This window comes from Myzus persicae, unplaced genomic scaffold, assembly GCF_001856785.1.
Source record: "Myzus persicae strain clone G006 unplaced genomic scaffold, MPER_G0061.0, whole genome shotgun sequence".
In the NCBI taxonomy this organism is placed as follows: Eukaryota; Metazoa; Arthropoda; class Insecta; order Hemiptera; family Aphididae; genus Myzus; species Myzus persicae.
The window spans coordinates 59,627-76,609 of record NW_019101136.1 but is presented as its reverse complement, the minus strand read 5'-3'; the positions used below and the strand labels follow the sequence as shown (position 1 = coordinate 76,609).

The window sequence follows — 16,983 nt, the reverse complement described above, 5'->3', positions numbered from 1 at the left end:
AAATTTGAACTCGATGATATAAAATCATTGAATACGAAAAAATATTCTGAGCGAAGACGGTCTGCTAGTCTGTAATATTACTTAGTAATTTAGTATATTTCATGATATTGTTGTGATTAAAATAATTTATTTCACTGGTAAACAATTATAGAACTATGCAGTAGATTAAATGCATTAAAAAAAAATACATTTGAAAAGTCATTGTCGGTGTAAAATATAATAATATATAATTTCATCCAAATTTGAACACAAAAAAACTGTGCCATTATATTTTTAGATTTTTTAGTTACAGAATAACTTTGTTTTTAAATTTTCAACCTTTAGCTATAAAAGTTGAAAAAATCTTAAAGTGTTACTATAAAATTATTTTAAAATGTTGAATGGTATGAATTTTGTCAAAATTTGAACTTTAAATACATATAAAAAAAATTTGTGCCCATGTATTTAAAATATTTTTCAACTGCTATTGTAACAATATATCAGGAGCCTAGTATAAACTTTTCACGCTTATTGACTCAACAAATAAAATTTTATTGACATTTGAGAAAAAAAAACTGAAAATTGAAAATGTCCGTAAACAGCTCAAAACGAGTCAAAATATTTTGAAAATTGCATGAATTGATAATATAAACATATGGTATAAATTTCAAGTATCTACAGTTATTCGTTTTTGAATTACATCATAATAAGAAAACCGCTGTATGAGAAATTTAGTGAACATCTAATGTTGTAAAAATTTCAACTTCAAACCGTCATAAAAATTTAATTTATAAAATTTTTCTCGTAGAATTTTTTTTTAATAAAGGTATCTACACTTATAAGGAATTTTGTATTAAATTTTCAAATCTTAGGTATGAAAAGAAAAATTGTTATGAATTTCTACCTTAAAATAATTTGCAATTGATATAGATTTTAAGTATTATATCTTATAAAGGTATTATTTAAGTATACTTACAGTTGTTTTGAGTAATATTGTAAAATAGATATCTAATTTATTGATGACCATCCTAAAGAATATTTTAACAGTGGTCTCGGTTAAGTATTACTTTTTACAGTTATTACAATAACAATTTTAGAACTGTATTTCCTATAAGTAGGTAATTTAAGTAACTAATTTTTACTTAAGGATTCTACCTATAAAAAATGATACCTTAAAGTCAATTTATATTCTTATTAGGCATACATGAGCATGGAATAATATCAATAGAACTTACAAATCCACATATTAATCCTAAGTATAGGACTGTTACTGGTATGATAGAGTAGAAAAAATGGAACCTTGATCCACATATATATATATATATATAAATTTATTTATTCCAAATTTGAACCCGTTTATGAAAGATAAATAAACAGTCAGGTATGAAAATTTTTAATATACTCGTAAGTAATAAGTTTATCAAAGAATTTTTATCTAGAAACACTTCTCACAGGGCGCATTAGTCTTGGATTTTCGAAATCATATTTCTAAACAATGTATTGTGTATACACTACATTTCCTCAAGCTTTTGTTATTTTTATTATGTTCGATTTAAGCTACAAATTTGAAAATCAATGTTCAATACGTCCTGTAGAAAATTATCCTCTAACTAACAAAAAAAAATTATCAAATCTGACCACTCTACAAATCTACAATACGTCCTAATTTTTCCTGTAAAGCGTGTTTTGTGCAAAAAATCACGCTTTTTATTTTTGGTCGGCGGTGCGGTTGACATGTGTGTGCGTCCAGTGCGTGTGTACTGTGTAGATAGGTATAGATAGCTCTGTATCCGTATACAATCACACTCACACTAATTATCATTGACTACTAACACTAATGCCATGGGCGGTGGTAACGAAATTGCTTATTGCCTAAATATTGCCTCTTAAAAAGATGCACGAGGAAGCCCCTCGAAGGGATTTGCTAAATCTATTTACGTTTATGCAGATATTTTTACCACAGATAAAAGATCAAATGTATGTACATGACTATGGCATTAGGCGCCAGGGTAAGAAAAGTTATCTAGACAGCACTATAACCTCCCAATACCAAATTAAATATACATAGATATTAGATATAAATATATAATTTATATTAATCAACCTAATCTATTCTTCTTCTTCTTTAGTTACGGCCCTTGAGACCATCCTGTAAACATTAAACTTTGCCACCTATCCCTGTCCTCCGCTACTTCTCTCCATTTGACACCATACTCTATCTTTTCCACTTCTCCCTTCACACCATCTTCCAATCTTAACTTAGGTCTACCTAGTGGTCTTTTTCCATAAGGCTCTTCTTCGATCACCCATTTTACTAAAGTACCCTGTTTGCGACAAGCATGTCCTGCCCAACTTAGTTTCCGCTTGGCGATCTCTCTAACTATATTCGGCCTCTGGAAAAGTCCTTGGAGTTCCACGTTATGAAGTTTTCTCCATTCATTCATTTGTTTATCGTATAACCTAACCTATATATGTAATAAATATAAATATTACCAATACAAATATCGTTTCCAGGTCCACAATATTTTAGTTCGTGGTTTTGCTAAAAACTAATGAACGCACTACCACAATCTACAGGATATATGAAAATATAGTCTGTGGCCTATTCATTCTTTATTATCTTTGGTGTTTACTTAAATTAAGTACCTATGAACTTATGAAATACAATAATATCCAACATTTCGCAGTTGATAAGCAATTATTTATTTTTCAAAATCATTACATAAATGCTTGATAAACCACAGCGCTGCATTTATAAAACTATCCATATCAGCAGCAACAGTACTTAATGGATGACAATCATCATACATCAACACTCTGCAATAAAAAATTACAACAAGTTTAACTACAGTAATAACTACCAATTAGTAAAGTAAATTTACCTAGCTGTGACACCATGCTTCTTAAGAAGATGGTAATATGCCAAGCCCACGCATGGGAGAAGACGTACATCTTTTTCACCGAGTAATAAAAGTGTAGGCGCTTGAACTTTATGAACGTTTTTACACGGTGAACAATCTGCTAATTTCATTAAGACATCTTTAGAATTTGCCAAACTATCTACATCAGAGAAATTATAACCCGCTTCTGTAATGGCCCTGCAAACGAGTAAAAAGGAATATAAATCTTTGTTAAGTTTAGAGTCGCTACCTATACTTTATTATACACTCAGGGCCGTATTTAGGAGGGAGCAATGGGGACATTTGTCCCCGGCGGCCAAATATTTATCTATTTAGGGGGCGGCTGGGTCCCCCGCGGGAGCTCTATGTACCTAGTATTGTATCAATAGATACTTTTTTTTTTGGAAAAAATTTGTACTATGACTCGACCCTTGTGAACTTAACAGTGCAACGATAACGGATAAGTGCTAGTGCCTAGCATAGAATATAATCAATATTATTTTAACATAACCACGGTTGTAGATAGACAACCATGACTTAACCACAAAGAATTATAACTAAAAATGTGTTAAGAAAAATCAAAAAAGTGGATCTATTTTTAGTTTGGGGGGGGATGTAAAATTATAGGGCCAAAAATTGTGAATACGGCCCTGGATACACTCTTAAATTAAATCTAAAGTAAAACATCTAGCATGAAATAAGTCTGCAATAAACACAGCAATACAAGTATACAACATACCAGTCAGGAATATCAGATGATCCAAAGAAAGTAATCAAATCAGTAACAGGATTCTGTGCACACACTGCTTTAAACATTGACTGCAATTAAAATATTCAATAAATTAAAGTACAACTGAAAAACGTTTACTATGCATGTAAAACGTTAATTTTGTATCAGGGTGCATTAATATAAAGGTTAAGTAATGTACAAAACAGTACTTACAGGATACTGTCCACTTAAATGTGTAACCAAAAACCCACCATGTGAACCACCAAATAACACCAATTGTCTATTGGACCACAAAGGATTAGACTGGATTGCATTATAAATATCCTTGACATCAAAATCACCTATATTGCCAATTAATGATTCAAGATAATCTTTACCAAGACCTGTGGATCCTCGGTAATTAATAAGCAACACAGCAAAACCTAGTAACACGTCAATAATAACAAAACTAAAATAAAAATAAAAAACTAAAAAAAACTGTAATTAAAATATTATTAAAACTTGTCATTACCTGTCTGAACAAAGAATGCAATATCTGCTCTAAAAAAGTCTAAAGATGACAAATGAGGACCTCCGTGAGGCAATACAATCAAAGGACAATTATTATTTTTTGGGCCATAGAAAATTGTAGTAGGTTTATCTATAAGTACATATAATCAAATATTTATTACAGATCTCAGTAATTAATTTAATTATTTGAATCTTACTATAAAGAGTATAACCATGCTCAACGACAAAGTTTTCACTATTAGGAAGACTATGAGATGGCGAAATTTCGTGAATGGAAATATTATTAAAATTGTATGCTTCGAACGTAGAAGGTATTTTGATGGCAAATAATTGGCCGGGCTTATTAAGCGATGATTTATAACATACTAAAACATTGTTGCAGACATCTATTACATTAACACTTTCATGAAAAGGTTTGGTGATTGGAAGATAACGGATATCTTTAGATTCTGAAAAATAATTAAAAATTAGAGTTTCAAAAATATTTTGACGAACATAAAACTTGTATAACAACTAATTAAGTAGTACAACTATTACCAGTATCAATAGCAAATGTATGTACTGAACCACCTTGAGGAGTGCTTAATACAAGAGTTTTATCATCATTCAGCCAACAATTTCTTGGTAATATGTTGATATGATATAGTAGATCATACAGGCCATAGAATGGTAATTGTTCATTGTAATCAACAGTATTGTGAAGTATTTGATTGTCAAAATCAACTATCGTAATAATCTAAATTTATTATAAATAATTATATTAATTCATGATGTTAAGCATAATTTTCAAACAACTAAGAAACAAAATGTGAATAAAATAACCTCTTTTGTTGACCAATTGAGAGACATCAGTTTATAACATGAACTATGTGGTCCACCCGCTAAACGTTCTAACCACACAAGCTTTGTGCCATTCAAATTGAACCTGGGATACCGCACACATAATTGTTCTGAATTGGAACTCAACACATCTATGTAATAAAATAATAATTATATAAGGTATAATCACAGAATAGAGACAATAATTAAATAGTATAATTATTAGTAAAGTATATATATTAACTTACGGGAAAATATCTATAAAGTGGTATTTAATAACACTACAAACACCTATTAATTTAACAGAATATCTGTTTAAAAATAAAATATTTTGATACACCATTATTAACCATAATACTACTAGGTAATATTTGATATCTCCATTCTATTATTCCACCTACTAATCTTTTTTACAATACTCAAAAAGAAGTTTTACATAAGTAAAGAGGTTTCAAAGAGATCTAAGATTTTTGGCCTATAAATGTTATTTTTAAAAAAATGCAATAATAATAATAAATATTTTAATTTTAAAGATTAAATTCATGCTACATAAAATACCGAAATATTATACTAACCATATTGGCCATCTAATGTGAGAGAAAATACAATACTGGGACTATTGGCACAGTAAATTAAACCTAATTTACGAGGAGTGATTATGTGTCCAATTGCCACGACTCCTTTTCCGTCAGGTGTCCATACTGCAGTGGCAGGATTAACATCATTTGGAATATTTGAAAGAACATCTATAGTGTCTGTTTTTATGTCACATACCACCAAAACTGGAGTAATCTTTCCGACCAACTGTTCACCCCAATCTTGGCTCCAATCATATTCTTTACCCTACATATTCATCATTATCATAAAGTATTAGTAACTCACACAGTTGGAAAAAATATCAGTAGGCATACCAGCACAATTTCATTATTATCCACACCATCTTTATAAGTCGGTGCTCTAGGTTTTTGTTTATAAAATGGTTCTGACTTTTGGACTTTTTTTTCAGCAATGTAAACAATTTTTGTTTCATCAGGAGACCACTCTAAGGTCCTGAATTCGTCTATAAATTAATAATCAGAATGTACAAGGCACATCAAATTATGTAAATTATTAAATTTCTTATGTAAATGTTAAAATTATTCATACTAACCATCAGCATAAATTTTTCCATGCACATCTAAAGCGCTCAAGTCATAATTCTTTACCAGTGAACAATCAGCCCATACTTCTAAGTACTGTTTGATTTCATTTCCAGATTTCACTTCTCTGATCACACAAAAATACTTACTTGATTTTGAATGAGCGCTTATCAACCTAAATGCGTATTATTTATTTTATTTTTTATTATTTTGTCATATGGTTACTCATGAATAATGTTACTATGGTCATTATACTCATTTGTTATATCAGTCGGAGGTGATGTTAAGGTATAAGTCTTATAATCTGAAAAGACAGTTTGCCGGAACTTGATCACCGCTTGCCTCTCCAAAACTTTTTGTATCCAAACAGAATGAACACAAACGGAAGCTTTTGAGCAATTCAGTATTCTAGCAGATATTAATCCTGGATATTGTGCGGTCACTCGATATGCTGCCACAACTTTTTCTAACTGGAATGTCAGTAATGTCACACAATTAAGAATGATATTAGATACGTTTATAAATTATAAACGTTAATATGTTTCGTTGTATTATTTATTCTTACTTGAGCCATTTAAAAAATAGGTAGGTGCCTGTATAATTCCAATAACTCTATCTGAACTCGTGCTATTTATAGCCGTATAGGTGTACCTATAATTTATTAAACAAAATATTAATTCAAATAAACTGTTCTACTACGTAGGCAGGTAGACACTATAGTAACTAGTAAGGATAGTGGTCGTTCTACCATGAGAAAATGACATTCTTACGTTGCAGTTCATCGTTCATGGCTGGGTGTTGGGTGGGTATACATGATTTATTTTAAAACCGGTATATTGCAGATTAACCATTAACCTATGACATATGTAATTTTGTCGTAGTAATGGGAATAATATTCGGATTTTTAAAAATCCGGATTTTCTATTTCTGGTTTTCACCTGTGCTGAATAATATTCAGATATCCAACTAAATTGTACCGTTCAATGGCCCATTTTTATAGGTATTCTAAAAAATTGAAGTTCTACTGAATTTTTTTAATATGGTAGGCGGAAAAAAGTCCACGGAAAAAAGTACAAAAAAATAAACACACCACAAAAAAATCCAAGAAAAAAAGTTAAAATATGTGAACACATGTACCTATACCTACTCTACTCCTAATTAGTAATTAATAATTCATAAATTATTATACACGTGAACATTACTCTTATGCTTAACTATTAATTATGTATAAAAAACAACTTGTAATAGTAAAAACAATTAAATATAAATATGAACTCATCTAATATCTATACATAATATTATGCAGTGTTATAACTTTATAAGTTATAAGTCAAAAAACATCAGGGGTATAAGCATAGCATCTTAGGTATATACCGCATATACCTACATAAATCTACACTCATACAAAAATCACACATAATAATAATTTATGACATTATTTTCATTAATCATTATAATATATTATATTTTGTTATACAACAAGGTACACTCCACACTGTAATTACTAATTAGGAGAAGAGTAAACATGTGTTATTCTGTATTCACAGTTATATTTAATTTTTTTTCTGGGCTTTTTTTCCACGATTATTTAAATATATCTCATTAGGTACTAACTCATTATATAATTGACTAGCTGCCCGACCTTCCTCCGGAAGAAATTATTATTTTATAATTTAATTTAAAAACATAAGACTATTTTTTGGCTATACAAATAATACAACGATTATAAAATTAAAAAAAACAGACATCGCTATCGGTGAATATATGAAAATAATTGGTAATTAGTTAATTATTATTATTATTATTATAATGAGGGTTCAAAATCGGTTTCCTTCGTCTCCAAAATCAAGTTAGATTCTTATATATATAGATGACCATTAGTGTTGACTTGCCCTAGAACAAATCAAAAACCCAAATCCATAGATCCAGTTGATCCGAATTCGTTAAGTCCGAATAATTCGAATATTCAGATTTCATGCCTACTACTAAATGTTGTCATGTTAAAATATGAGCTCATGGGGGACGCCATTTATACGGTTGAATGTCAAATAATAGTTGAACCTCAAAATCTTGAACATAAATTTATGTCAATATCTTGAACATTCAAAACCTTGAACGTTACAACCTTGAATTTCAAAATTTTGAACAAAAAAGTCTAATTCGAAAATTCTTGCAAATCATTATTTTGGAAGTTATACCAAAAAAACTATAAAATAGTAATTTTTTCAAAAATACGTGATATCTACGATAAAAACATTAAAAAACTACATTTTGATTTTTTTTTAATTGTATGTTTTTATGATCGATGGAAGTATGCATAAAGATTCTAATTATCGTACTTGCTGTTTAAAAATTCAAAAAATTGAAATCAAAATTGTTAAAAAAAATTAAAAAACAACTCGACATCACAATATCCCTCGGCGGTACTTATCATTTATCTCGACTACAATAAAAATTATAAAAAAACTGTTTTAAAAACTAGCAATAATTAATAATTCACTGTAGGAGGGAAATGCTCAGACATGCAATCTAAAATATCAATTCTTTAATGAAGTGTGTCAGTGATGCTATGCTAGCGGCACTCGTCGCTACGCTCCTCGGCGCCGTCGCTGCGCTCCGCTAATCGAAAATATCCCCCGACTTGCTGTGTAAACCCACCTCATGTAAGTCACAGGTTAAAAACTAAATGTATTAAGGTATTTATACCTTCCAACAATCGCTGATAATCTTAATAATAACAAAATAAAAAGTTCAAAGTTTTGACGGAAACTATTTATTTGTTCAAGATTTTGACGTTCAAAGGTTTGACGAAAACTATTTTTTTGTTCAAGGTTTTGACGTTCAAAGGTTTGACGAAAACTATTTTTTTGTTCAAGGTTTTGATGTTCAAGTTTTTGAATGTTCAAGATGTTGACATAAATATTTATGTTCAAGATTTTATCGTTCAATATTTTGACATTCAATTGTTTGACATTCAATGTTTTGAAGGCCTCCCCCATGGGAAGACGATGTTTGCCGAATATTTTGATGGCAACAGGTGAACAACACGGCCACACGGAGTCAGGTCGGGGACTGTTGCTTGAAAAATTATAGAGAAGTTTATACCTACCAGAAATTACGGTGGAGTACGATTGCGCGCGTTTTACCTTTTTGGGCATACGATTGCGCGCGGTGCCGGAATAACAAATAATCATGCTTTTGCCTATTCAAAAGCGTACGATTGTGCGTGAAATTGGATGCGACGTTGCCAAATTATTATTTAAATATAAAATAATAATTATTATAAAAAAAAAACAAATTTTTGACTAGCCCAGTGATATCTTCTAAATTCAATTTTTTAGGTCAACAAATTCAAAAAAAAAAAAACAATAATTGGTACACGATTGAAAATCATCAATTTCGATACAAAATCACATTATATACAAATAATAATTTGGTTAAATTATATCTCGTTAAATCCATAACACAAAATAAAACAGATTCTTTATATTCTTTAAAAATCGTTATAATAAAATAATATTAATCTGAAAATTGATTTTGATTAATTATTTCAAAAAATATTCATATTGATTCAACTTACTTTGCGCCACCAAGCTTGTCCCAAGTGAAAACGGCAAGTTTTAATTTTGACATACGGAAAAACTTCTTTTGTTGCTTCAATAGCACCAATTTCAAAATCAATGTGTAATATTTCATATTTACCGTGCACCTATAATCTGTGTATTTGGCAACGTTGCTTAGAAGTAAAAATAATTTAGCACGCGCAATCGTACGCCTAAAAAGGTACCGCTGATAAGGACCGCGCGCAATCGTATTGCAGCCAGGAATTATACCAACGTATCCTTAGTCCCTACGCGGGTGTCTCCCAATTGCGGCCCAAAGTAACCTTTTTACCTTTTCACCTATCCCAATTGCGGCCCGTACACATTAGGTAGGAAACTACCATTACAGTGGTTATTAAAACTAAATAAATACCCCGATTGCATCATTTGCATCCGATTATTAATTATAAGTTATTTTAGTATTTTGTGAACCAATGTGTGTTTGGATGGGCCGCAATCAGGATACTTAAATTTGGGATAAAATACGACTACCTGTATTCAGGCCGCAATCGGGCAACTCAGTCCTACGCGCGAATGAAGTGTGCATGAGACGCGTAAAAAGAACCGAGAAGTCTACAATTGTAACTATAAAAATATAAGAAACCAAATTTTCACCATGAATAGAGGTGGATTTTAACTGTGTAGTAGCATTTTTATTTTTTCGATAAGACCAATCATCAATACATCAAATGTTATTCAAGTTTGGAAAACATAAAAATATCAAATTTTTAAAAGTATTATAACTTTTTTATAATTATTAATGATATCAAGCAAATAAAAACGCTACGACACAGAAAATATTATCTTCTATGTATTGTGTACAGTTTCGGTATCTCTCTTTATTTCACTTCAATCACATAATAATATGGAATATTATGACATAAAGTGTCTCTCCTAGGACTACCGACAGAATGGTTTTTCCCGCTCAAAACAGTTTTTTGGCTATGTAGTTGTACATTTGTAAGACAAAGACAACATAATGTTAAGAGGGTTATAGCGTTTGTTTTGCAGCGGAAAACGCCGTCTTATATCGACACAGCGGACACCTGGCTCCTTAAAGCGCGTACACACTAGCGTAACAAAACGGCGAACTTGTAACACGTAACAGTGTTCGTGTGTCATATGCGTGTAACAAATTGTCGGCATTGTGGCGAAGCATCAAAGGGCAGTGGCGGCTCCAGGGGCTAGCCCCCCCCCCAAGCCCGTATTTATAAATAAATGTATTTTGTAAAAAAAAAATTACAAACAAAAAAAGCATATTATAATACCGACTATCATAGTATATGATCTAAGCCTCGCGCCCTCACCCATAATAATATATTATTTTGATAAGTACGGCATAATACAAATTAAAAAACAGTAGCATACAACATACGAAACGGTTAACAATAAATACTCACTATATGCATTCAAACATATTATACCTACGTATTATGTAATTTTTGTATCAGTATCGTAATATTTAGTAGCCAGTAGGTACCTACTTATTATAGTAATCATTCCGGCAATATAACTTAATCGTTAGAAATTAAAAAAATTACGAAGGCAAATTGAAAAAAAAAAATTCTCGTGGCCACGCAAACTGTAGGCTTACAGTACAATAAATTGTCGACAGTTTTTGCTCCCGCCCATTCGATCTCGCCTACATAACGTTATAAGCATTAAGCAGGGATCGGGACTTATAGCGTTTGTTTATTTGTATGGTTTGGCATAAAACCCAGCAGATTGCTATGGAAGTGTTCGTCATGTTACAACACGTTAATTCATGAAATTAGAAAGTGCTATTTTTTGATTTTTCAATGATTTTTTGGAACAAATGTGCCACATCTCTCACAAATTTCAAATTTTTTTAAGACTTGTTAATCCATAGATTTGATATCATATATGTGTATCTACATTATCTATATTAGCCTATCAGTGATAGTGACCATAGATAACTGACAAATAGTAATATGATAAGTGATAACGCGCAACGTGTAGTACACACTACGACTAGTACGACTACTACACACTTCATTACTTCAAGCAAATACTTTAAATGAATTAATTTTTTCTGTAGTATTTGCTTTAATTATTTAGAAGCTTCTATTGAACTACCTTAAATACTTTTCTATATATTATTGAATATAGTACTGCACAATTAACTATTGAGTGTTAGTACCATATTATAATATATCTTACTACACTTCTTTAGGGTACAGAACATTAGAACAACTTATGTTGCATAATATTGTACTAAAATATTAACTACAACATTTCAACGTTTATGATTTCATTCAATTTTGTAAATCCTATTCAAAATTATGAACGAATCACCGGAAACCGTAGATATAAAACCGAATTACAACACAAACGATGTCGCTGTGGAAGAAATTGTAAAACGGCCATTGGATGGATTGGAAGATGTCTGTGAAAGCAAACCTAAAATATGTAAACTAGACGAAAAAATTGATACTGACCAATCTAACAACCTGTCAAAAAGGCAGCTAAAAAAGATCCAAAAGCAACAGATGTGGATGGAGAAAAAAGCGCAACGAAGGTAAAGTTAAATTTTAAATTTCTGCAGCTCAATGTTGTGTAACCTAATCCATACTTATATTTATTCTCAGGGTAACAAATAAAGAAAAAAAAATAGAAAGGAAAAAATTGAAAGCCCAAATGAGGGAATCTGGAGTAGAAATACCAAAAGTAAAGACAACCAAAATGGCTGAGAGTGCATGTAAACAACGTATTGTGCTTGATATGTCGTACGATGACTTGATGTCTGATAAGGTTAGGTTGTATATTTTATTTTTTATTTTGTTTATAAATCCTAGCCCTGTTAATAAAAATATAATAATAATTAAATATTTTATGTTATTAGGATTTATGCAAGTGTTCAAATCAAATATTGAGGTGTTATGGTATGAATCGTAGAATGGATAATCCTATGCAATTATATTTGTGCAGTTATAATGGAAAAATCAAAGAAATTATGGCTAAACATAATGGCTCTGAGTCTTGGGATGTAGGTTAAATAAACAAAAATTAAAGACTTATTCAAATGCTTTAAAATCTGCATTTGTGTTATGTAACACTATTAATCTTATAAAAATAAATCAATTTTATCAAATAATATTATATTCATATATTAGAATAAATTCATAATAGTACAGTGAATAGGTGTACTAGGTAGTATCTCACATGTCCACATAAAATGATGATGAATAAAATAAATAAAAATACAGATATAGGTATAGTACATAATAATTTGCAACCCTCCGATAAATTAAGGTTGTGTTGGTTTGAAAGAGAATTCACAATATTTGTCTAATAATTTATACTATTGTTATATCTAATATTACAGTATTTCATAATTTTTTTAAATTGACATGTTTTACTATAACTTAAAAGGTTTTATATTATAAAAATCAAATATATTTATATGATTCCATTAAGAATCCTGTATAAATTAATATTATTTATAATAAATATTTGATAAATTGTCTGTCTTATATAAAATATTTTACCAAAAACTTTGGTGTATATTATAATTATTTTAATATTTGAATATCAACCTAACTTATAGCCAGATTGTATTGTATATAACTGTGTTTGAATTAAATTTTTGGTATTTTAGTACCTCCTATTCAATTATTTGCATTGAAATCTGTTATCAAACTGAGTAAGTCTATAAGTTAAAATTTTGTAGATGGCAAATTAAATTATTGAAATACTAAATAACTTTGGCAAAGTGCTATTATGAAAAAATTATCAATTAATATAATACAGTTTAATTTAATGTAAAATACCAAAAATAACAATGATTAAAATATTGAACTTCATTATTTTTTAAATTTAAATTTAGATATTTTTTCTGGATTATCTTTCACATGTTAAAAATCAAAAATATCTTATACTTTTCACTTATTTCACTTATTTACTTTCAGATAAAATATTTAGAAAATTCATTTGATAAAGAATTCCAGAAAGAAGAAATTGTTTATTTGACCAGTGACAGTTCAAATGTCTTAGAAAGTATAGATGAAAACAAAGTGTACATTATTGGTGGTCTGGTTGATCACAATTCATGCAAAGTATAGTTGCCCAAAATTCTTCAACCTTTGTACCAATTTAAAAATTAATTAAAATAATTTTTTCCAGGGCGCAAGTCTGAAAGTAGCAAATGATCTAGGTATAGCTCATGCTCGATTGCCAATTGATGAACATATCAACATGCAAACTAGAAAAATTTTAACTATAAATCATGGTAATTTCATATAATATTTTATAAAAAAAATCTAGCACTGTATTGTCCCTAGTGTGTTGTATACACCAGAAAAATATCAAAATTAAAGTCAATAGAAAAATCTTGGAAAGTTTTTTTTTATAGCTTCTATTTAAAAATCTAGCTCAACAATTATCTTTGAAAGTTGATCTGCTTTATACGAAATTTTGAGAATACCTCTAAAAAACCTAAAAACTGCCACTGTATTGTAATTAAATTTGAATTCAATAATAAATCAATACACATAAAACAATTTTAAGCACAATCGGTTTATTATACTATTGTTTATTAGTGATTTATTTTTCTATTTTATATGGTATGTTAAACTATTTTTTTACGTAAACATTGTCATAATATTATAATTACTATAATATTTATATCATATTATGTATATTATATGTATATATTTATTAATATTTGTCAAAAGTCAGTATTGACTTATAAGTGTACCTTAAAATGGTTTGTTCAGGATCGTAGTAAAAATAGATAAAGGTTAGTCTAAAAAAAATTTTAAATGTCATTGTGTTAATAAAATAGCAATATATTATGTTTAAATGACCTCAAAAATAAGTATCTAATTCTGTCAAAATTTAAACACCAAATGCTATCGAAAACAATTTATTTTCAATGTTTTTAAATTGTTTTTAAAACAACTTTTGACAAATATTTAAGCCTCAGGTATTAAAATTGAAAAACTAATACATTTTTTACTACAACAGTAATCTGCAAATTTTCGTGATTTCGACAAATTGCTATCAAAATTTAAACCACAAACATTTAGAACAAATTCTGACATGTATTTACCATATTAAAAAAAATTAAAGTACTTATGAAGAACTTTAGAAAAATGTACCAACTAGACAAAATTCTCTACCAGAAACTACAAAAAAATCTATAAATAAATAAATAAATAGTAGGTACACATAATTGAAAAAAAGCACATTCAATACTCAGATTCTAATAGTATAGTGCCTAGAAAGTGTCTAATAAAAGTTAATCCTTTTCAGTTTTTGAAATAATTTCAAAAGTGGTGACTGGAATGTCTTGGAAAGAAGCATTAATTGGTACATTGCCGAAAAGAAAAATGTTCTCAGTCATAGATGAAAAAGACCTTTTGGAGTATGAAAATTGCTCTCTAGAATCTAAACCAAAAGAAGAAATTGAATGTCCAGATGCAGAAAAAAATGAAAATTTAATAGAACAAAATCTTTCTGTTGAAAACTAAATATATATATTTTTTTAAATAAAGATAATGCATAATCATAAAAAAAAATTGTGGAAGTCATTACATATGTATAAGCTTAGCTTTAAAGTTTACTTCATTATTGTGCATATACTTTGATGATTGTATTGAATATTATTTTAATGATAAATCATTGTGTGTGCATAATAATAATTGTAAAAATGATTCTTAGGTCCTCAGCCTTTATTTTTAAAGGCATTTTATAATTAATTTATATTATTATTGATTATGTCATACAATATACATACTAATGGTATGTATAATCGATGCAGCTAATAATCTATTTTTCTACTAGAAATATTGTGGGTTTATTTATATTTTACCAAAAATATTGCGTAATGTATTATGATATTTTGTCACATATTTATATATTATTGCTGATAAACTTTTAACTTTTTAGTTATTACCTACATACCATATAACAGTATAAAAGATTTATGGGATAAATTAGTCAACATTTTTTGTGAATTTCATTTCATGATACACAAAATTAATTATAAATCTTTACTTATTAAATATCCAATTTCATCAAAATTTTAAATTCAAATGTTCATACAAAAGAGACAGCTTGTATTTTTGATCATTTACTATTGAAATATCATTACTTTAATAGTATTTTAAGCTGAGCCCCGTACCTATTAAATTTAAAAGTTTTGGGTCAAAAATACATTTTTAAATTACAAGTTACTTTTGACCGCACAAAGTAACCACTAGTTACAATTTGCCCCCTGAAACCAATTTTTAAATTGAAAGTTGAAGCATTTATAATAAAATATAATTAATTATTAAATCCTATGTATTATAGATTATGATAAATAGATACACCTGATACACACTTAACTCTTATAAATAATATGAGTATATGACTATAGTATATATAGGTACCTCGCCTAGCATTTGCAACCGATTTGTTTTTTTTTTCTATAGATATATTTATAAAAAAATGTTTATGCCATATTATTTATACTATTTATAATAGTAATATTATGTGCAACCAATGGCAACCATTTAAAAAAAATATTATTTTTCGTGAGCTGAAAAAAATGCATGTGTGAGCAGACCTACAAGAGTAGAACAGTGTACCTATTATTTCAACAAAAATTTCTTCACAGGAAAATTCTCACGCCTTGTAGAATTTTGGATTTTGAAAACAATTTTGTTATCTGAAAAAAGGCAGGATGCATTGAACTCCGATTTTTTATTTTATTGCAAATAATTTGAGAAAAAAATCTTAGAGCTAAGTTTTAGCTATCGTATTTATACGTATAAGTTTGAAATGAGATTAAAATATTGAAAGGAGTTCAACGCACTCCCAGGAGAATATAACCATTTATTAGTTAATGAAAAAAATTTATCAAATTCGGTTGATTCTTCAGGACAGGATCATAATTCCCGTAAAGTGTATTTCTGAGAACAAAATGATGCCATTGGCCTGTATAATTATAAATATCATAGTACATTTAAACAAATGTGAAGATTGAATACACTTATATAAAATAATATTTTTATTTTTTATGGTTCTATCTCCATTCTGATATTCAGTAGTTCATATTTTAAATTTATTATGAATATTTTAATCATTTTTATTTTTGTGGATACCTATCTTATTGTAACAAATTAGTTTTATCAACCGCGACTGGTAGACACAAGTTTCATAAGGATGATAGATGTGTTTGATTAACAAGTTTAGAAAACCAATGGTCCCTTCCTTCAATTTGATTGTTTACCCATTCATTATCATTTAAGGTTGTTAAAATGTTAATCGAATATTCCAATATCCAAATAGAACTACAT

At 28.9% G+C, this 16,983-nt stretch overlaps 2 protein-coding genes across 2 annotated transcripts; one reads left to right on the top strand and one right to left on the bottom strand.

Moving 5' to 3' along the window:
* Positions 1-2,658: 2,658 nt before the first annotated feature.
* LOC111027906 (acylamino-acid-releasing enzyme-like) lies at positions 2,659-6,840 on the bottom strand. The gene is made up of 13 exons (XM_022306405.1): positions 6,643-6,840; positions 6,333-6,547; positions 6,089-6,252; positions 5,850-5,998; positions 5,514-5,781; positions 4,942-5,090; positions 4,657-4,855; positions 4,317-4,568; positions 4,121-4,249; positions 3,823-4,031; positions 3,619-3,698; positions 2,862-3,077; positions 2,659-2,796 (listed from the first exon to the last, which is right to left on the bottom strand). The coding sequence occupies exons 1-13, from the start codon at positions 6,649-6,651 to the stop codon at positions 2,682-2,684; spliced, it is 2,154 nt and encodes a 717-aa protein (XP_022162097.1). The 5' UTR covers positions 6,652-6,840; the 3' UTR covers positions 2,659-2,681.
* Positions 6,841-11,982: 5,142 nt separating this feature from the next.
* LOC111027905 (tRNA methyltransferase 10 homolog A) lies at positions 11,983-15,209 on the top strand. The gene is made up of 6 exons (XM_022306404.1): positions 11,983-12,218; positions 12,289-12,451; positions 12,543-12,686; positions 13,609-13,755; positions 13,823-13,928; positions 14,954-15,209. Exons 1-6 carry the CDS (start codon positions 11,983-11,985, stop codon positions 15,169-15,171), a joined length of 1,014 nt encoding a protein of 337 aa, XP_022162096.1. The 3' UTR covers positions 15,172-15,209.
* The last annotated feature ends 1,774 nt before the right edge of the window (positions 15,210-16,983 follow it).